This window comes from Salvia splendens, chromosome 22 (assembly GCF_004379255.2).
Source record: "Salvia splendens isolate huo1 chromosome 22, SspV2, whole genome shotgun sequence".
Taxonomy (NCBI): domain Eukaryota; kingdom Viridiplantae; phylum Streptophyta; class Magnoliopsida; order Lamiales; family Lamiaceae; genus Salvia; species Salvia splendens.
This window is the reverse complement of record NC_056053.1, coordinates 25,416,706-25,437,859: the sequence shown is the minus strand read 5'-3', so window position 1 is coordinate 25,437,859 and position 21,154 is coordinate 25,416,706. Positions and strand designations below refer to the sequence as shown.

Sequence of the window (21,154 nt, the reverse complement as noted above, 5' to 3'; positions counted from 1 at the left end):
ATGTGAGAGAATGATGTAAGCTCTTAAATCATCCATTCCAGGCATACTAATTGATATACTCATCAATGAGGTTTCCTGTAGAAATAGTGTTCTTCTTATTAGGACAACCCCCGATACAGAAAGAAAGAGTTACACAAATCATCCCAAAACAGTTATTTCCAAATGCAATCTAAAGGAAATATCTCATCATGAAACAGAGTCACAAAATCTCCATCATTTTGAAATTGACAAGGTGGACTTGGCACTCAATGCTGTTCTACACAGGAACTCCTAATTCAGAAATCTTTACTATCCTCTTATCAATTCCTGATCTTTGCTGCCGCAGATGTGATGCCATTGAAGCAACCTGGTTCAGACACAATACACCAACACATAAATACGAATGTTCATTCCTCAACAAGACAATTGTATTAATAACTTGTTAGGATTTCATGAACTTACATCTGCCCGTAGCTTCAAAGCCTCCCTTCCAGGTGTTTCTCGCAACAGGTCCATCAAATCTGAGCAGTAAAATATAGGACAACACAGAAATCGAAAAAGATGAGCATTCAAGGTCCATGTAAAATGATTTATAAATTAAATAGAGAGAAGTGATCAAACAAGTTTAAACTAGCAAAAGATTGGTTGTACTTTGATCACAATCCAATTTATGGGGATAAGTGGATTTGCTCAACTCAAACTTATAGATTTCAAGGATGCTCTTCTCGAGTTTCATCAATCTAGTGATACTCCAGGTCTATCAATCATCACCTTTGTTTTATTACTGTTTTTGTATCAGTCTCAAGTTCTATCCACCACAGTTTTGAAATGTATCACACTAAACAAATATGAAATTTAATGATGAGAAAGGAAAGTCGGCTCTTATTCTCCTCGATTTCCAGGCAGGCATACTATAGAGAGAATTATAGTGGGATTATGAAAAGCATTGAGAGCCAATAAGAAGAATAGGTTTTACCCGCAGCTTCGGTTTCTGCCTTATAAACTGATCTAGCAATTCGTTGAATCTGAATTCCAGCATCCCTACATATCAATTTGAACATCAGGCGGGCAGGATGAGACAAGTTCATTCGTGTATGCATAAAATCGTTCTAGTTAATGTACTACTTGAGATCAGAAAGGCCACGTTTCATGTCTCTTTCAGCAAGGACAGAGCGCTCAAGCAGCTTTTGACTCTCCTTCTTCATCAAGTCAACAGATAGACTCAACTCTTTCACATTATTTTCAGCTCTAACAAATTGTGCCTGCATACAATCACATCACAAGGTGTGTTCAGCTCACTTCCCAAGGTGCTGAAACATAAATGTTTTGCGCATGCAATCAGACCAAAGTCAAGGGTGTAATATCAGTTCCATTTTATCTGCATTCATATGATCAAAATAATTGAGATATTGGTGCACCTCCTCACTCTGAAGTCGACCCAGCGTTTTACGAATCAAAATTCTTCTAGGTCCTGCAGACCACAAGCAAAAAAATATCAGTTTTGAATAGAGAATCAATGTTAATCAACCAAGAGAAATATCCAGAGAAGATAGCAAGGCAGCATTTCTTCTTAAAAAATTTACCAACTGGAAAGGAAAACCTAAGCCATAACCGAACATTTTGCAACTGATTAGATGTGGCTTAGTCATGCACGAAACCCATCACCTCCCATCATACATCCAACATTCCCTTCCTCTCATCTTTTTTAGTCCATGGGCAAGTGAGATTATGATATCTTTTCCAACAGTGTAACAACTTAAAATGGTGTAATAATATGTGAGTTCTTTTGGACAATTTCAAAAATTAGAAAAAAGAAAATCAACTTGAACAAGCTAACAGCCAGAATAACTGGGTAAAAAGGCTCACAGCAGACGAATCCAGTATACATGACTACGTGAAAGGATTTAAAGCACATCTGTATCATGAGCCTATGGCATGAACACTAAGGATCATGTTTTCATGCTACTTTTCCCAGAAAGTATAAACATTGTGATAAAACTAATCGATCTGTTAAAGAGTACATTAATTGTGAAGAATAATTGATAAAATGTAATGCAGATTGTGACAATAGTGGAATAACAATGTGAACCTCGCATAAGGAGAAGGCAAGAAGTAACAGCAACACCAGCGGTGAGTGCAGGATGTTCTCTTAAACTCACTAAGTCATCTGTTGGATAAAATGTAGGAAAAGGGATAGTCAATTAACACGACAAACAATATTCCTCAGATCGTATCAGAATTAACAAATGAATTTCTAGGTATGAAACCTTTAACTTTGGTGAAGAAAGCTTCCTCGTAATATCGATACCGAGTTCCGATTTGAGGAACGAATTCCTGCAAAACGCATATCGGTCATTTGGTTGCAGAGAGAGAGGAGGAGGAGGAAGAGGATCCGTTGTTGGTTACCTGAAAAGAGCGGAGATGAGTGGAGGAGGATTGCTGGAGAGAGCGGGCGGAGCTAATGGCGGAGTCGGCTGACTCCTGGACGGTGCGAGGGAGGTCTTCCGATATGTAAGTCAGCCAATCCTGCTGATGCTCCGTCGGCGGTGGCGGTGGCGGTGGCGCATCTTCCTCTCCCATCTTCCGAATTCCTCACACTATGATTCGATATTTTTATGTGAAAATCAGGTTTCTAGGCGAGTTTGCCTTTAAAATAACGAAAATGTACCAATTTTGTTATCTATTCCATATATGAGAAAAACGCCAATGAAACTGGCGTGTCTATAAGTAAAAACGCCAATGGTGCCGGCGTGTCTATACGTAAAGACGCTAACACAATTGGCGTTTTACTTATAGACACGCCAGTTTCATTGGCGTTTTTCACATATATGGAATAGATAACAAAATGAGTACATTTACGTTATTTTAAACGTAAAGTACCCTATAACCGCGTTTTTCCCTATTTTTCTTCTCCTGCCTAATTAATCTAATGTGGATTTAGAAGATAGTATATAGTTTTAAAAATAAATAATGAATATTTAAATTTAGATCTATATTTTGAATAATTAACATAATGAATTAAGTTTGATCTTGATGAGGGACGATGATCCTATCCGGTGGAGTACAACCACACTTGCAGAGCCCCTTCGTGCTGGAGCGCAAACTCCTCTATCGACTACTCATCGGAAGCCCTTACACAGAACCGGAACCAGACCCCTGAATATCAGACTGTGCCTGGCCACCAATCAAAAGAGTCAGTCAGTTTTGATCTCTGGAACCACCACAGACAGTATCGCCATCCCTGGTCTGTACTTTGCCACCAGCTTCGCAGGCCGAGTTGGCTGCTCGAACAGCACAGGATGGGGTTTTTTCTATTTTTGTACTAGAATAGAGTTAGCATTCCTCGTTTGTTCTGGACTTTTTATTTGTTCCGGGTTTGGGAGAGACGCATGAGCCTCATGCGTCTCCTTTTAATGAGACGCATGACGATTATGCGTCTTTCATAGAGACGCATGAGGGTCATGCGTCTCTCTTTTTTTTCGTTTTTTTTTTAACGACGCATGAGGGTCATGCGTCTTAGGGAGAGACGCATCTCCCTCATGCGTCTTAGCCCATATATATTTCGTCTTAGCCCATATATATTTAATGGGCTTTCGAATTTATGAAACCATTCTTGGTTGTTTCTCTTTTATAGAAACATCCTTGAATGTTTGATGTTTCACTTTCGATGTGGGACAAAATCATTCTTGGTTGTCTATCTTTTATAGAGACATCCTTGAATGTTTATGTTCCACTTTCGATGTGGGACAAAATAATTCTTGGTTGTCTCTCTTTTGCATTATTTTGTCCCACATCGAAAGTGGAACATAAACATTCAAGGATGTCTCTATAAAAGATAGACAACCAAGAATGATTTTGTCCCACATCGAAAGTGAAACATCAAACATTCAAGGATGTTTCTATAAAAGAGAAACAACCAAGAATGGTTTCATAAATTCGAAAGCCCATTAAATATATATGGGCTAAGACGAAATATATATGGGCTAAGACGCATGAGGGAGATGCGTCTCTCCCTAAGACGCATGACCCTCATGCGTCGTTAAAAAAAAAACGAAAAAAAAGAGAGACGCATGACCCTCATGCGTCTCTATGAAAGACGCATAATCGTCATGCGTCTCATTAAAAGGAGACGCATGAGGCTCATGCGTCTCTCCCAAACCCGGAACAAAAAAAAAGTCTAGAACAAACGAGGAATGCTAACTCTATTTTAGTACAAAAATAGAAAAACCCCGCACAGGATGCAAGGCTCTCCAAGGGACTCATGGGCATTTGTCATAATCCGTTTAAATGCATCGATTTTGCTTTCTGCCTTTATGCACATCTTGGCCATGGTGCGGACTGCCAGCTCTGGGTAAGCTCCTGCTGTTGTTTCGCCACTGAGCATGACGCAGCAGTCTGTTCCGTCTACAACGGCATTGGCGACGTCTGCTCGGTTGGCCTTGGAGACTTGATCATGGACTCAACATCTGCGTTGTGTTGGAATTATGGTGAAGTGTTGTTGAACGAATTGAATCGATGATCAAGGAATGAATTCGAAGAAAAGAAATCTTTATTGCTTGAGAGAGAATTGCTGAGAAAGCTTACAAAACTGAATGAAGAATATGAGCTAACAAACTAACTAACAAAGCCTTTTAAATCTAACGGCTAGTTAGATCAACGGTTAATGAGCAAATCCGACGGCTCCTGAAGCTCAAGCTCAAGTAAGCTCGATCTCTTCATTCTTCGATCCAATTCCAATTCATGGCTGCAGTGCTTGAGTTATCATACTCACAAATCTCCACCTTGATTACTCAAGCTACTATCACTTCATTTTACACAAATTCACAAGCTGCATACACAACTCAAGCTTGTTTCTAGGCAAAGGCTTCGTTAGCATGTCAGCTGGATTCTCGGCCGTGTCTACCTTGAATATTTTCACTTCACCCTCTTCTATCTTTTCACGAATGAAGTGTAGGCGTACGTCAATATGCTTACTTCTCTCATGGTACACTTGATGCTTGGCTAAGCATAAAGCACTGTTATTATCACATCCAATGGCCACCACATCTTGATTTATGCCGAAATCTTGCAAGATAAACTTGAGCCAGAAACTCTCCTTCACGGCTGCTGTAAGGGCCATGAACTTTGCCTCAGTAGTGGACAAAGCAACGACTGCTTGAAGGCTGTTTTTCCAACTAATGGCAGATCCATAAAGTGTGAATATGTAGCCTGATTGTGATCTTCTTGTGTCAATACTCCCTGCAAAATCAGAATCTGACCACCCCATCAAGGCTTCACCTTCAAACTCCCTTGCTTCATCAAACAAGATTCCAACATTTGTGGCTCCTTTCAAATACTTCATAAGCCACTTTAAGGCTGACCAGTGATCCTTACCATGATTGGACATGAACCTACTGGTTGTTGACACAGCTTGAGCTATGTCCGGCCTTGTGCTAATCATAGCATACATAGTGCTACCAATCATACTCGCATAGGGAATTTTTTGCATCTCATTTATATCTGCCTCACTCTTTGGTCTCTGATCCACTGAGAGTCTATAATGTTGTCCCTTAGGTACTGCAACTTCTTTCACATTATTCAGATTGAACTTCTTCAGCATTCTGGAAATATAATCAGACTTAGATAGCCATATTTTCTTCCCCTTTTTATCCCTGATTATTGTCATCCCCAGAATCCTCTTTGCTTGCCCCAAATCTTTCATTTCAAACAATACTCTCAGATCATCTTTCACTTTCTGGATTTCTTGCTTGCAAGCTCCAGCCAAGAGCATATCATCCACATACAATAATAAGTATGCCACATCAGCTCCATCCTCATGCTTAATGTAAACACATTCATCATATTTTGAGCTCACAAAACCAGTACTTATCATGTGTTCATCAAATTTTCTATGCCATTGTCTGCTAGCTTGCTTCAATCCATATATGTTCTTCTTTAGCAAACAGACTTTGCCTTTGTCTTCTGGTCTAACAAAGCCCTCAGGCTGTGCCATATATATTGTTTCCTTGAGATCACCATGCAAGAATGTTGTCTTGACATCAAGCTGATCAAGTTCCCAGTCTCTTCTTGCAACAATAACCAGTAGCAGTCTGATGGATGTATGTTTCACCACAGGGCTAAAGACTTCATCAAAATCCACTCCTCGCTCCTGTGTGAAATCCCTTGCTACCAATCTTGCCTTAAATCTCACTTCATCCTCCTCGGCAGCCTCAATTTTCTTCTTAAACACCCATTTGCAACTGACAACTCTTCTTCCATCAGGCTTATCCACGAGGATCCAAGTCCCATTCTTCAATAAGGATTTTATCTCCTCAATCATAGCCTGCATCCATTTCTCCCACTCTTTACTATGCGTAGCTTCATGGTATGATCAAGGTTCTGAGTACTCCACCTCCTCAGCCACAATCAAAGCATAAAAGAGAAACTCAGCATCTGAGGACTTAGTTGGCAGTTTGATGGCTCTTTTTGATCTGTCCTTAGCAAGTTTCCAATTTCTTAGACTACCTGATTCAGGCTCCTGAGGACTGTGTTCATCTGTTGGTGGGCTGACTTTCAGGCTCCACCTCAATTGCAGCAGTGGACTTATTCTCACTAGAATAAACTGTTCTTCTTCTGAAAGGCAGCTCATTTTCCCAGAAAATCACATCTCTACTGATGATTATTCTAGCATTCCCAGGCTCTATACACCAGAGCCTATAACCTTTGACCCCTGGCTGATACCAAAGCATGATACATTTCAATGCCCAAGGCTCAAGCTTCCCTTGCTTCACATGAGCAAAGGCTTTATAGCCAAAAGTTCTCAACCCAGAATATCCACCATAACTCCCATACCACTTAAAATCTGGGGTATCACCATCAATCCTAGATGAGGGACACTTATTAATCAGATTTACAGCAGTAGAAGCTGCCTCAGCCCAAAACTTCTTTTCCAATCCTGCAGCAAGTAACATACATCTCACCCTCTCCAATATTGTTCTATTTGCACTCTCTGCCACCATAGCACACCATTCACTAAACTTCTTGAAGGCCTCTGACTTTTCCTTTAATATATATAGCCATATCTTTCTAGAATAGTCATCAATTATGCTCATATAATATCTACCTCCTCCAATAGATTTCTCTTGGGCAGGCCCCCACAAATCACTGTGTGCATAGTCTAAAAGATTTGAGGAAGTGTGATTACCTTTTGGATAAGGCAATTTCTTGGCCTTGCCCAGTATGCACTCCTCACAAGGAGTTGCTTCCTCATCATCATTGCAATCTAAGACTCCTTTTCTGATCAGCTCTTTCACACTGCCAGCTGATGGATGGCCAAGCCTGTTGTGCCATTGACTCAATGTGTTGGATGTAACATTGTATGTTTCTGCACCTCCTCTGCTGCAGATTATTGCAGTCAAGTAGTATAGGCTCCCTCTCCTTTCAGGTCTCATGAGCACCTTTCCAGCCTTGCATACTTCCATCTTTCCATCCATATAGGCAAAAGAGCACCCTCTTTCTTTTCAAGAAACCAAGTGATATCAAGTTGCGCTTCACATCTGGAATGTACCTCACTCCATTCAACACTATCATCACTCCCTTATCACTCCTCAGTTTAACCGAGCCTATGCCTTTTATAGAGCATACCTGGTTATTTCCAAGAATGACAGAACCAGTTGCTTCTCTAATATCTTCAAACCAGTCAAGATTTGGGCACATATGAAAGCTACAGCCTGAGTCCATGATCCAAGACCCAGTGACTTCATTATGTATCACATTCAGAACTTCATGGACTTCATCATCTTCCACAGCCTCAGCTGAATTAACAACCCTCCATTCATTCTCTTGCTTTCTCTTCCAAGCGAGACAATCCTTCTTCAAATGGCCAGGTTTCTTGCACCAATGACATGAGCGAGTCTCCTTTTGGCCTGAGGATCCACCTTTGAAGGACTCTTGAGGTTTCTTGAACATCTTTTTCCCTTTGAACTTCTTGATGTTGAGGCTTTGTGCATTCTGATCAGTGGACTTTGATTCACCTTTTTGGAGTTCATTCGCTCTCAATGCAGTCTGAACTTCCAAGAGAGTGATGGTCCTATCGCGACCATACAAGAATGCATCACGAAATTGATCAAAAGAGTGTGGCAGAGCATTCAGCAGTAGGATAGCCTTGTCTTCATCGCCTATTGAAACATCAATGTTTTCAAGGTCATCCACTACCTTGTTGAAGTCTTCAAGTTGCTCCAAGATCCCCTTTCCTTCCAAGAACTTGTAAGAGTATAAACGATGCTTCATAAACAGCCTGTTTGCAAGAGACTTCGTTAGGTAAAGGTCCTCCAGTTTTGTTAAGATGCTCGCTGCGGTCTTTTCTTTTGCAACTTCGTGAAGCACCTTATCACCAAGGCTCAACACGATCGCGCTATGTGCCTTTGCTTCAATCTCAACCCTTTTAGCGACCGCCTTCTCATCCACGTCCGCTTTCCCTTTCTCTCCCTCTTCTTCAACCGATAAAGCCGATGCCAAGCCTTGTTGAATTAACATCGCTCGCATCTTCATCCTCCATAGAGCAAAATCATTTTTGCCTGTAAATTTCTCCGCCTCAAATCTAGAGGCCATCGTCTTTGTGAATTCGCTTCCAACCGTAAGATCAATCGCAGTTTCAAGCAACGCCCAATCTTCCCACAGACGGCGCCAATTTGTTGGAATTATGGTGAAGTGTTGTTGAGCGAATTGAATCGCTGATCAAGGAATAAATTAGAAGAAAAGAAATCTTTATTGCTTGAGAGAGAATTGCTGAGAAAGCTTACAAAACTGAATGAAGAATATGAGCTAACAAACTAACTAACAAAGCCTTTTAAATCTAACGGCTAGTTAGATCAACGGTCAAGATTATTTCCTAAAACTAATGAGCAAATCCGACGGCTCCTGAAGCTCAAGCTCAAGTAAGCTCGATCTCTTCATTCTTCGATCCAATTCCAATACCAATTCCAATTCATGGCTGCAGTGCTTGAGTTATCATACTCACGTTGCAGTGACGACCGGCTAAGAATATCTTCTCAATTGGGATCTCCATTCCAAGATCACCACGAGCAACCATGAATGCATCTGAGTTGCCTAGAATTTCATCAAAATTCGCCCCTTCTTGATTTTCAACCTAATAGTATTTCAGGATACATTCTTGAATGGTAATTCATTTACTCCCATAAACAAAACATAAAGACAGTGGTAGTTGTTGCTTCCACAAGTAAACAAGTTCCATTCTTAAAAACCAGAAAGACAAAAAAAAAACACGCTAATTCCCATAAACAATAAATTCATCACATGATAATAATTTTGGTGAAGAAAACTAGAAATCATATTCTCCACCAGCAATACTATACAATCACATTTTCTACTTCACCAATTCTATGTTAAAATGGAAAAATATAAATACTGATTGTGGACCGATGACATAATTTTATTTCAATTTGTCTCTCATTACATAATTTTACTAACTTATTTTAATTATATTTTATTATAAAAAAAACGACAATGTCAAAATGGGAAGAAAATTGCATATTAAATAGGTGGTCACTTGCACAAGAGGCAAGGCTGATTGTTAGAAAGAGGAATATGGAATTAAATTTTGAAACCCATAAAAATGATGCAAATGCCCCCTTTTTTTGTTTTCTATTCCACAGAATTCATGGTTGAAGAAAGTGGAAACAACATCGGCAAAACCATTTGCATGCATTCCACAGAATTCATGGTTGAAGAAATGTGTGTGACAGACATATAAAGGTGGAGTAGTAATAAACAAAACATGTATTGGTCAAACTAAGGTCGAATAGGTATGTGTGTAAGATGTTAGACAGACAAGAATGTCACTTTTGCATGTGACATGGAGTCTTGTCTGAATAGTAGGTACTACAAGTATAATAAGATAAATAACTGTGTCTTCTTATTCAATAAGTTTGAATGGTCACCAAGTTTAGATCCATGATTTTCTTCTTCCACATAATCCTTATGCCCAAAACCACTGACGGATGTGTTTCTATTTGCTAAATATATTCATCCATTATTACAATTAAGTGTTAACCAACTCTTACTAGGAAAGGATGGTATTGGAAGGGATAGGATAGGATACTCAATAAATAATGGAATACCTCACAGAGTGTTATAGTACTACTACATTATCCACAGGCCAACAGGGGAAACTCAAATTAGTAAACCAAAATGAGTAAAACCTGATCCAAAGGCCCAACATTATCATGGATATCAATCATTATGTGTAGCTTGGGCTTCATTTATTTCTGAAGCCTTTCTTGCTCCTCGCGATATCTTGAGGGGAGGCATGGTCACACGGTACGTTATTTCCTGTTTAAAAGGCGAAAACAGCAACACCTTGGGCCAAACCACTACCTCGACGCCATGAGCCCCACGTTTTTCACCTGACTCAGGTGGGACAGGTAGTTTATGTTCCAATTGGGCATATGACCATGGCTTGTAGTTGATCCCATGAAATTAACGTAGGTGGATCCAAAGCCTTGAGAGGATCAATGTCAACAGGTGCACTAATGTCTGGGTATATTAACATCAAAAATTAACTACTGTAGTGTATACTAACAATTAGGGATGAGATGAAGTAGCGCTTAGCACCTTGACAAAATCGGGCTTCACCGCGACCACCTTTCTAAAGCCGTTTCACTCCGCCGGATGTGCAGCTTGGTACCACTTCACATTATATATAACAAACTCATCACTTTATTTAATTTCAATACTACTTACTAATTTTGTGCCCTGAATTTTAAGTCAATACGCACAACGGGGAGTATATTATATTATAGTAGTATATGCTTAGAGCAGCAAGAGGCCCAGTTATTGGCTGCACAAAGATGAGTGCCGTTGCATTTATTTGAGTTGCTGCCTACTCCACCTTCACGCTCAACGTCTCCGAGAAGCAAATGAGTATCAAACCCGACGCCCCTGCCCGTCAGGTTCCGATTATCCATATCACATTAATCCTGCATGAACAATTTGTTTATCCATCTCTTATTCATATCATACGTAAAACTTTCATGTTAAATATTTTCATATGTAGTACTATGATGGCCCACGGAAACACATTATCCACCGTGGATAAATGATGACACCGCATGGAACGAGCCCTATCGAGGCGGATATGACGTCCACCCCGTCGCGCACGGCCTCGTCGAACGCAGCCAGCACATCCGCCTCCGCGCAAGCCCCCTAAGCTCCAGCGCCACCCGCCTTCCCTCGAGCCGAGGATCATGTCGCGGCCGGATATGTATTCGCTTTTGTCCATCTTGCCGTAGGATCTCTCGAACCCGGATTTGCTCCAATCAGTTCCCGGTTGCACTGCTTCTTCGGCTCCACCTCGCTGGCACGCGCCTTTCCACCTCTTCGTGGAAGCTTGGCGACTCCGGCCACATCCCTATATATATGAATAATACCCAATCATTGCAACATTACATTTAATTTTATTTTAAGACTCGCCTCATAAACCTTAATCGATGCATTTCAAATCTATTTTCAATTCTATTTTTATGCATGTGAAAATAGTAGGGATTCCTATCTATATTAATAACGTTGCAAATCATATAACAATGTGATTTTTCATTAATCATGAATATACTAATGGTTCGATTGTATTGTTGCATGAATTTAATTTTTTATCACATCATGACACGATAGCCATACATATTCGAAGATTAATAAATCAACCATAACTAGTAAAATAAGAATTATATTAAATATTAATGATAACGACCCTATCATGTCACACAAACTATCGAAATTATCGTGTTCTCGACAGAGTAATTAAGGACTCAAACACGGCAAAGCTCGATACTAACTCATTAATTTAGTGCAGTGTCCAAAACTTCCTACTAACTAATATTTGATCATATCATGCATAATACTTTTAAGGAAAAGCAAGAGTGTTTATGATCACCTGAGTCAAAGACACCAACAATGACATCCTCTCCATGGCTAAGCTGCAATGGAGTTCCTCCACTGTAGTCAAGGGTAAGTCCCATGAAATCCCAGCTTCTTGTGGTGCTCAGCTTCATCATTCTACTCTTAAAAACGGATATCACGCCTCTCGAATCTGCAACACCATGCTGAAAATAAAACCACAGATCTAGCTAGGCACAATGCAAGATTCTAGTGGAGATTGTTTACTCTATTCAAGATGGCTGCTTGGCTTGCATTGAGTGTTGCAGCAAATCCAGACAAGGAAGCTTGTAGCTGTACACCATTGCCTCTTTTGCTTCCTCCTTGCTATAAAACCAAAAAAGTTTGAAATCAAACATGTTAAGTTAATCCCTACATAAAAATGATGATCTGTTTTTCTATGGACAGAGACCTATGGAACACGCTGGCAAGGTGGCGGACATGATGCTCGTATGTAACGATAGGATCGGTATGGTGGGCGTGCTCTAAGTAGACAATGTAAACCTGCTTAAGGCAAAAAACACGCGTAAAATGAGAGTGGCGATTAGTTGAAGTGAAACCAACAGAGTTGTACAAATGGAAGTTACATGAGAAGAAGATGTTGAATGAATGAAATAAAGTGAGTGTTAGAAAGAGGCTCCAAAAACACTGAAAACCAGTAGCCATTGCCTCAGTTTGACAAGAAAAACACTGGACCTTTGCTGTATATATATAGGGAGCCAAAGGAAGACATGGAGCGTGAAGTCGAAGGAAACTGTATTATATATGCATTTTCTCATTTTAGGTGTACGTATGTATACTAGCAACACCAAAGTTGAGTTCATGTGACCTTCACATTTACTATTTTCAACAATTATCAGTTATTGAATCCAAATTATATGAAAATAAGTATTGTTTAGTCAAACTGATATAGGCTTAGGCAATAATCCCACAGGTGAAAGCATGCAATGCAAAGACATCATCACCCTAGCTATATAGTAACATCAGAAAGCAGCCCTAATCAACATTACATTTGGAGGGATTTCTGAGATTTTGAATGAACAACTTTATTAGCGGATCAAATATTTTAATGGTTAAAAAATGATAAAAAAAAAAGACAATAGACTGCACTCATGAGGATTCTGCCTGAATAAATACATCTATCAAGTAGAATATCATGAGTGTTCATAAGGTCTCAAGCATTTTGTATGATCCACACGACAGCTCAGTTTTGATCCCTCATGAGATTCCAACAGGAGATGACAAATTGCAAGAATCTTATGCACCATTGATCTTCTAATTCTGGTCTACTGCTGTAAATCATTGCCTAATTAGCTACATCTTTCCCAACAAAAGATGTGTGAATCAAGCGCATATAGTTGCAAGATTATGATGTTCTTTTACGCTACGCTAATCTTCACCTTCCAAGATGCAAAATTCACATTAGTGAGGTTGCAAGTAAGCATTGAGAACCTGCTTTCTGAGGTGCCTACCCTCATAGCTCTCAATAGTATATGATTGAGCTTAATTGACACATCATTATTTAAGGAAATGTAAATGAGATTATTCATAAATCAGTCTGAAATCTCAAGGTTTCCAAAATAGACAGATTGTTTCCTTACAACCAGGAAACCGGGATAACTGTGATCCCCCGTTCCTCTGCTGAGCTTCCCAAATATGACCAATCTGAGGAAAGAGGGGAGGACTTGTTTTCAGTTGATCTACAACACTTGTTCATGACATAGAAAAAACAGCAAACAATCTCCTGCAGTTCACACTGATAAAAGTACTTCTTTGTTATAAATTTCCATGTGACTGAGCTCAGCTTCCGCTTCCACTTCCACTAAACATCCAAATTTGCAGCCATCTTTTTTGGGATTAGTCAATGGATCAGATCATATACAACCATACAGCCTACATCCACTTCATCAAGATTCAAGAGGCATTTATTATATTTGTTGACATTTTTCCCAACCTAGAACGCGCCGACAGTTAAAACACGCTTTCTATTCTTGGAAGGTTTCTTTGCTGTGAAGTTTTTGGCCCTTTTGTTACATATCCAATATGAGAATTTTCACAGTTCAGTTGCAACTATTAATTTCCAAGATTAATTAGAGTTAAACACATTCTTGAATCTTGATTGAGCAAAAGTTGTATCTTTAATTAGTTACCATTCTTAACCAATGATTTTAACACTACATACTGTCAGTTACCTATATAAACTAAAATGAAGCAGGATTTTGTAAACATTTCTTCAATCATACATATATGCAAGATTCTCAACAAATTTTAAAATTTTAAAATTTTAAAAGTAGTAGTACTATTTTTTTTATCATCTCCTTATCTCTGAAAGTTTGTTTCATGTTGAATGTGACATTGATATCTTGAACCTAAAGTCATCCCCACTACCATACAAAATCTTTCTAAAATAAGTAGGTAAGGTGGCTACATAAGGCAACTAACAGTAAGGGACAACACACAAATAGACAATAAATTAGCATCTTCAAAAATCATTTATCAAATAAGTATTGGAAAAGTTGTTGGAGGAGGGAGGGAGTCTGGATAGAGAATAGTATAATTACAGATACATGAAAATGGAATGGAAGATGTCATGCGCATACTAAAGAATAGAGAGAAAAGAGAGGAGTGAGAGAGAGAGAGAGAGATAAGGAAAGGAATGGTGGGAATTAAATTGTAAAAAACGCACTAACTTGCTACTGATCAATAACTCTTGAAAAAAAAGTGCAACAATAAGGAATCATCATTGCCATTTGCCATCAACTATCACCACTCTTATAACTCTTTTCATACCATCCCTCTTCTTTTTCCTTCCCTTTTGCAGCTTCTACCGTTTTCTTGAAAAAAATTAATCTTTCTTTTTATAGGTGGCTCTCTGATCAGATTTTGAAAAGTGGGATTTTGTTTTTTTGATTTTTTTGTGGGTTTGATCTAATGGGGAACTGTTGGAGTGGGTGGAAAATTTACAGGGTCTCTTCCAACTCAAAATCTGGTGAGTTTTCCTATTTTCTCTGTTTTCTTAGATAAAAATGTATTCTTGATTGCTTTCCAGCCATATTTTGATATTCAGAAGGTGATGCTGATATTAATATAACTTAATGAACATTCAAATAATTATTCTGTCTGAGATCATATTATGCAGAAAGATTCTAAAGTTATGTATCTTGTTCTTGATTCCTTTTTAGGTGGTGGTTGATATAATAGTGAAAAATAGAAGAATTATTTTGTCCTAGTAGTACTATATATCAGTTGAACTGGAAATTATCAAGAAAGCATAGTTATAACCAAGAAAAAAACATGTAACAATTGAAGTGTTGCACTGGCAGAATCCCCAGATCAAGGCCCCTCAGAAAAGGTAAGAAAGGATGAGAGAAAACTACCATCAAATCCAGAAGAAGTAGAAGATCTACGCCGTTGCACTTCATCGAAGCCACTGACCGTGTTCACGTTCAACGAGCTCAAGAGCATCACTTCGAATTTCAGACAAGATTACATGTTGGGAGGGGGAGGATTTGGGAGTGTGTACAAAGGCTACATTTCTGAAGACATACAAGGCCTTCAACCAATCACAGTTGCTGTCAAGGTTCATGATGGAGACAATAGTTCTCAAGGTCATAGGGAATGGCTGGTAAATTATTCATAATCTTGATGAACTCATTTTGCTCGATAAGTTAGTTCTGATTAGCTGGTGTGTGCTTAGGCTGAGGTGATCTTCTTGGGGCAGCTCTCTCATCCAAATCTTGTCAAGTTGATTGGCTATTGCTGTGAGAACGAACACCGGGTTCTGATATACGAGTACATGCCTCGTGGCAGTGTTGAAAACCTTCTCTTTTCGAGTAAACTCCACATCCATCTTCTTGATTTGGATGATTTCATATTCTTGATGCAAAAACACACATTGTAGTATTGCTTTGACACCAATGATAATGTTGTTGTAGGAGTTCTGCTGCCTCTGTCTTGGTCTACTAGAATGAAGATAGCTTTTGGTGCAGCAAAGGGGCTGGCATTTCTGCACGAAGCAGAGAAGCCGGTCATCTACCGCGATTTCAAGACTTCCAACATCTTGTTGGACGAGGTCAGTTTGCTCTAAATCTGTGTTGATCATAGCCATATAATGACACAATCAAGAAATCCAACTTATTCACAGGAATACAGCGCGAAGCTCTCTGATTTCGGCCTTGCCAAAGACGGGCCAGAGGGAGACAAGACTCACGTCTCCACGCGCATAATGGGAACCTATGGATACGCTGCACCCGAGTACATAATGACAGGTAGCCATGTCATAACCACTTCCAACACACACACAGAATGATGCCTGAGTTTCGTGACTCTTTTGTGCATTAGGCCACCTGACTCCCAGGAGCGACGTGTACAGCTTTGGGGTGGTGCTGCTTGAGCTTGTGACGGGGAGGAAGTCTCTGGACCGGTCAAGGCCAGCACGGGAGCAGAATCTCACGGAATGGGCTGCCCCGTTGCTCAAGGAGAAGAAGAAGGTGCTCGACATCGTGGATGGGAGGCTAGGAGGAGACTATCCGGTAAAGGGTGTGCAGAAAGCAGCCATGCTAGCCTACCACTGCCTTAACCGCAACCCAAAGGCACGGCCGCTCATGCGAGACATCGTGGACTCGTTGGAGCCTCTGCAGATTGAGGCCAATGCTGCAGCTCACAACCTCTCTTTCACTATATATACTAGTCCTAACTCAAATGCGGCCTAGTCAAAAACCAAAACAGAACACTTTAATTCTTCTCCTTTTTGTTCATGCTTGTTAGTATACTAGTTTGTAGAAAATCAAGAGTTTCATACATACAGATTGATAAATCTTCTTCCTTTTTGGTTGTTGTCATATGAGTTTCTGCTTTTTTTTTCCATTATAGATTGTACAGTTACAATGTTTGAATATCATTGTATTTTTTCAACTATTTTGCAAATTAAAAAGGAAGCAAAACTAAAACGTTGGAAAATTGGAAAATCAATGTAATAAATGGGTTTTGATAACTTTTATAATAGAGTAACAATTTCATGAATCAAATTATAATTTAATAAATAATTGCAAGTTGGCGTTTCCTACGTAATTATAATAGTAATATAAACTTTTTTATGTCAACTGCAAAGATTACAGTTTTTGCTGAAAGCATGGATATGTTCTAGATTGTTCCTCCACAATCCAACGGTTGATATTAAGGTGGAAACTTCATCCACCCCTTGATTTCCACACACTCACCACTCTAACCAAAAAACCTAATCAGATAAACCCTCTTCTTCTCATCCGCTGCCATTTCAACCTCGCTTCCAACAACTTCAATTTTCAGTGAGCCGCTTCTCTCTATCTCTCTTCATTTTCGTTTTTCTGGTTAATTTCATTTCTATGTCTAATTGTGGTCTTGCTATGTTTATGTTTTTTTGTTGCTGTTGTATTGCGCCTCTCCTTGTTGATTTTGACCTCGACACCTATCAGTTATTGCATAGATTTCCAGCCCCGATGATATAGTTTCGAATTCCGTAGCTCGGTCTTTTGATTAAAGATGCATTTTTTGTGAAACCCAGAATTTCATGGATGAGTGTTTCAAAGGTTTTTTTTGTGGGTCTTTTGATTAACGATAAAACCCATAAGTTATTGGATGAGCGTCTTTTAAAGGTTTTTTTTCGTTGTTATTGTGGTTGCATTTAATTCTTGAATTTAAAGAAAACTGGAAATCACATTATAGTTTAGCTGTTTGTTACTGAAACTTGTAAGCTATATGATATAGGATTTGAGCTCTCCTAGGATTTGTAAAAATTTGTTAGACTATGTGATGCTCCAATATACTGATTTTCAACTCTTTGTTGCTGATATAGGTGAGAAGTAAATGACGTCGACTTTCGCTGGCCTGTCCTCAGTTGGTTCATTGGCTGCCCCTGGCAGGGTGCTTGATGATAAAATTACCATCTCATCTAGCAGGTTGTCGTCTCTTGCTTCCATCTCTGCTAGTTCGCTTGGGAGGAGAAAGAATGTGGTCCTCCGCAAAACTCGGCCTTCTCAAATAACAGCTGCTGCTAAGGACTTGTACTTCAACAAGGATGGTTCAGCCATCAAGAGGCTTCAGGTGCCTATTTGGAACCTTTGATTTATGCTAATAAGTTTATTATCTCCTAGTGTGATTACTGAAGGTTGATTTGATTGGTTTTAGGTCGGTGTTAACAAACTTGCAGACCTAGTTGGTGTCACCCTTGGACCCAAGGGCAGGAATGTTGTTCTTGAAAGCAAGTATGGTGCCCCAAAAATTGTCAATGATGGAGTTACAGTGGCTCGAGAGGTATACCAATCAGTCAACATCTTGATATGTTTATAGTTTCGTGCTTTATTGAGTAATCAGTGTTTGTGTAGCTGCATTCGCTGATAAATTGTACTTTATCTGCAACTTTGTTTGATTACAATATAGGTTGAGTTGGAAGATCCAGTTGAGAACATAGGAGCTAAATTGGTAAGACAAGCAGCTGCCAAGACAAACGACCTGGCTGGGGATGGGACGACAACCTCTGTTGTTCTTGCACAAGGGCTTATTGCTGAAGGTGTTAAGGTATGTCGGCCCTTTATGATGCTGGAGATGATTTCATGCATGAAAGTGTTAAAATTATTTGGATTCATCTTGTTTTCAGGTAGTTGCAGCTGGAGCAAACCCTGTCCTAATCACTAGAGGAATCGAAAAGACTACCAAGGCATTGGTTGCTGAACTAAAAGCGATCTCAAAAGAGGTAACCTTTTCAATCTAGGTGTTTAACTATTCACATGTTCATGAACTTTCTGTAATGTATAGGTTGATTGTTAGGCGATCTTGAGGTGGAATAATGTGTGAAATTTTCAGGTTGAAGATAGTGAATTAGCAGATGTTGCTGCTGTAAGTGCTGGAAACAACTATGAAGTGGGGAATATGATTGCTGAGGCTTTGAGCAAAGTTGGCAGGAAAGGTGTGGTCACTCTTGAAGAGGGGCGGAGTGCAGAAAACAGCCTTTATGTTGTTGAAGGAATGCAGTTCGACCGAGGCTACATCTCTCCCTACTTTGTAACCGACAGTGAAAAAATGTCTGTTGAGTATGACAACTGCAAGGTAACTGTTTGTTTTTCCATTTTACATAATGTTCAATACAGGTAAAGGATTTTGTTCTTACTAACACATGTATTGCTTCTGCAGTTGTTGCTTGTTGACAAGAAAATAATGAATGCAAGAGATCTCATCAGTGTCTTGGAAGATGCCATTAGAGGTAGTTATCCTGTGTTGATAATTGCGGAAGATATCGAGCAAGAAGCTCTAGGAACTCTTGTTGTGAACAAGCTGAGGGGGGCACTCAAAGTTGCCGCTCTTAAAGCTCCTGGATTTGGAGAAAGAAAAAGTCAGTATCTTGATGACATTGCTACTTTGACCGGAGGTAAAAAAAATTAGTTAGCTTCCTTTGCTGATATTCTTGAAATGAGCTGCTTTGCACGACTTTCTCATTTGACCTCACGTATATCTGTTACTAAGAGGAATTTACTTCAATATACAGGAACTGTGATCCGGGAGGAAGTTGGTCTAACCTTAGACAAGGCCGACAAAGAAGTTTTGGGACATGCTGCCAAGGTGGTGTTGACGAAGGATTCAACTACAATAGTTGGGGATGGTAGTACTCAGGACGCTGTAAACAAGCGTGTCTCTCAAATTAAAAACCTCATTGAGGTGTGTAACCTTCTCCTCATTTTTGCATCACCATATCCGGATTTGTGAATTTTCTGAATGATGCATTACTTATGAACAGGCGGCCGATCAAGACTACGAAAAGGAAAAGCTAAATGAAAGAATTGCAAAGCTATCAGGAGGGGTTGCCGTGATTCAGGTAATTCATATTCAGTTTCTTATCCAGTTTCTTTTCCTAGTGTATATTAGTTTCTAAATCATAACATCTCTTCTATCCGAAGGTCGGAGCTCAAACTGAAACTGAACTGAAAGAGAAGAAGCTCAGAGTGGAAGATGCTCTCAACGCCACTAAGGTCAGCTACAATTTCTAGATATCTAAATGGTCGTAATCCGAAGAGGTTTTAACGAAATTATTACCTGCTGCAGGCTGCTGTCGAGGAAGGAATTGTCGTTGGAGGCGGATGCACGCTGTTGAGGCTTGCATCCAAAGTCGATGCCATTAAGGAAACTCTTGAAAATGACGAGGAGAAGGTACAGACTTACCTAAGATCTATCCTCAGTATTGAACTCAGAGCCATTCCTCGAAATTCTGATGCTTGAGAGTGTCTATTGTTTCAAATTTGAAATCTGATATCTAACCAACGGGTTATCCAATTGCAGGTTGGAGCAGACATTGTCAAAAGAGCTTTGAGCTATCCATTGAAATTGATAGCCAAGAACGCCGGTGTTAATGGAAGCGTTGTTAGTGAAAAGGTGTGTGGGTAATTGCCATTTACATTAACTTAATTTTGAAAAGAAACCATCCCTCGAAAATCAAGTGTGTATATATTTGTCTAGGTGTTGTCAAGTGAGAACCCTAAATATGGATACAATGCTGCAACTGGACAGTACGAAGATCTCATGGCTGCTGGAATTATTGACCCAACCAAGGTAGGTGTTTCGCCTGCATACCATGTGCTCTCGTTGTGGGATAGTGGATAAGGTTTCGTCTTGCTGTAGGAGTGCTGTCATCTGACTAAGTTAACCATTCTTTTCATCAAGAGTAGTCTTTTCTCTAATTTCTGGTTGGCTTTTTTCCGAGGCCAGGTGGTGAGGTGTTGCCTAGAGCATGCGTCTTCAGTGGCGAAGACGTTCTTGATGTCGGACTGTGTGGTGGTGGAGATCAAGGAGCCGGAGCCAGTCCCTGCAGGAAACCCGATGGACAACTCAGGGTATGGTTACTAAGCGAATCGTTGAGTCGAAGCTCCGGTGTGGTGGCGGATGAGATTTTAGTATGTGGAGTTTTGCAGAATTTTAGTGAAGCCATTTATATAGGAGTGATGAGACTATTTTTTTTCCACCATGTTTGGGGTGGATACGGCGTGGAATGTAACGATACCTAATAATTCAATGTTTCAATAATTTTATGTCCTTGTTAATTTGTGGTCAATGTTGAATAATTATTGATCATTCATCATAATTAGCTACAAGTTAATTGAGACTTTGGGCATAATAATTTGAATATGGAATTTAATGAGTTTAGTTTAACGAATAGATAGTACTAGTTGAATGAAATTAAGGAGTGAAAGATTAAAATTTTATTTTTGTTAAAAGAAGATTT

The 21,154-nt window shown here is 39.5% G+C and overlaps 3 protein-coding genes across 3 annotated transcripts; 2 read left to right on the top strand and 1 right to left on the bottom strand.

The window, feature by feature from the left end:
* Positions 1 to 71: 71 nt before the first annotated feature.
* Positions 72 to 2,601, bottom strand: LOC121785677 (RGS1-HXK1-interacting protein 1-like). The gene is made up of 8 exons (XM_042184081.1): positions 2,386 to 2,601; positions 2,247 to 2,313; positions 2,069 to 2,146; positions 1,398 to 1,450; positions 1,105 to 1,241; positions 956 to 1,020; positions 442 to 500; positions 72 to 346 (listed from the first exon to the last, which is right to left on the bottom strand). The coding sequence occupies exons 1-8, from the start codon at positions 2,557 to 2,559 to the stop codon at positions 257 to 259; spliced, it is 723 nt and encodes a 240-aa protein (XP_042040015.1). The 5' UTR covers positions 2,560 to 2,601; the 3' UTR covers positions 72 to 256.
* Positions 2,602 to 14,428: 11,827 nt separating this feature from the next.
* Positions 14,429 to 16,824, top strand: LOC121785690 (probable serine/threonine-protein kinase PBL16). Its single transcript, XM_042184093.1, has 6 exons — positions 14,429 to 14,896; positions 15,231 to 15,532; positions 15,605 to 15,740; positions 15,843 to 15,979; positions 16,052 to 16,175; positions 16,249 to 16,824. Exons 1-6 carry the CDS (start codon positions 14,839 to 14,841, stop codon positions 16,617 to 16,619), a joined length of 1,128 nt encoding a protein of 375 aa, XP_042040027.1. The 5' UTR covers positions 14,429 to 14,838; the 3' UTR covers positions 16,620 to 16,824.
* Positions 16,825 to 17,063: 239 nt separating this feature from the next.
* LOC121788044 (ruBisCO large subunit-binding protein subunit beta, chloroplastic) lies at positions 17,064 to 20,972 on the top strand. Its single transcript, XM_042186897.1, has 14 exons — positions 17,064 to 17,213; positions 17,741 to 17,988; positions 18,073 to 18,198; positions 18,325 to 18,462; positions 18,542 to 18,637; positions 18,748 to 18,990; positions 19,075 to 19,309; positions 19,427 to 19,596; positions 19,676 to 19,753; positions 19,836 to 19,907; positions 19,981 to 20,085; positions 20,215 to 20,307; positions 20,392 to 20,484; positions 20,641 to 20,972. Exons 2-14 carry the CDS (start codon positions 17,752 to 17,754, stop codon positions 20,776 to 20,778), a joined length of 1,824 nt encoding a protein of 607 aa, XP_042042831.1. The 5' UTR covers positions 17,064 to 17,213; positions 17,741 to 17,751; the 3' UTR covers positions 20,779 to 20,972.
* The last annotated feature ends 182 nt before the right edge of the window (positions 20,973 to 21,154 follow it).

What these genes read in the sequence shown, in the direction of transcription:
- LOC121785677 (XM_042184081.1), bottom strand. Translation starts at nt 2,559, where the DNA reads ATGGGAGAGGAAGATGCGCCACCGCCACCGCCACCGCCGACGGAGCAT. An exon ending in GGCAGAAACCGAAGCTGCGG is followed by an intron (nt 501 to 955) that starts GTAAAACCTATT and finishes TTTACTGCTCAG; the next exon opens with ATTTGATGGACCTGTTGCGA. An exon ending in CTTTGAAGCTACGGGCAGAT is followed by an intron (nt 347 to 441) that starts GTAAGTTCATGA and finishes TGTCTGAACCAG; the next exon opens with GTTGCTTCAATGGCATCACA.
- LOC121785690 (XM_042184093.1), top strand. Translation starts at nt 14,839, where the DNA reads ATGGGGAACTGTTGGAGTGGGTGGAAAATTTACAGGGTCTCTTCCAAC. An exon ending in TGAAAACCTTCTCTTTTCGA is followed by an intron (nt 15,741 to 15,842) that starts GTAAACTCCACA and finishes ATGTTGTTGTAG; the next exon opens with GAGTTCTGCTGCCTCTGTCT. An exon ending in CCAACATCTTGTTGGACGAG is followed by an intron (nt 15,980 to 16,051) that starts GTCAGTTTGCTC and finishes ACTTATTCACAG; the next exon opens with GAATACAGCGCGAAGCTCTC.
- LOC121788044 (XM_042186897.1), top strand. Translation starts at nt 17,752, where the DNA reads ATGACGTCGACTTTCGCTGGCCTGTCCTCAGTTGGTTCATTGGCTGCC. An exon ending in AAATTAAAAACCTCATTGAG is followed by an intron (nt 19,597 to 19,675) that starts GTGTGTAACCTT and finishes ACTTATGAACAG; the next exon opens with GCGGCCGATCAAGACTACGA. An exon ending in GAATTATTGACCCAACCAAG is followed by an intron (nt 20,485 to 20,640) that starts GTAGGTGTTTCG and finishes TTCCGAGGCCAG; the next exon opens with GTGGTGAGGTGTTGCCTAGA.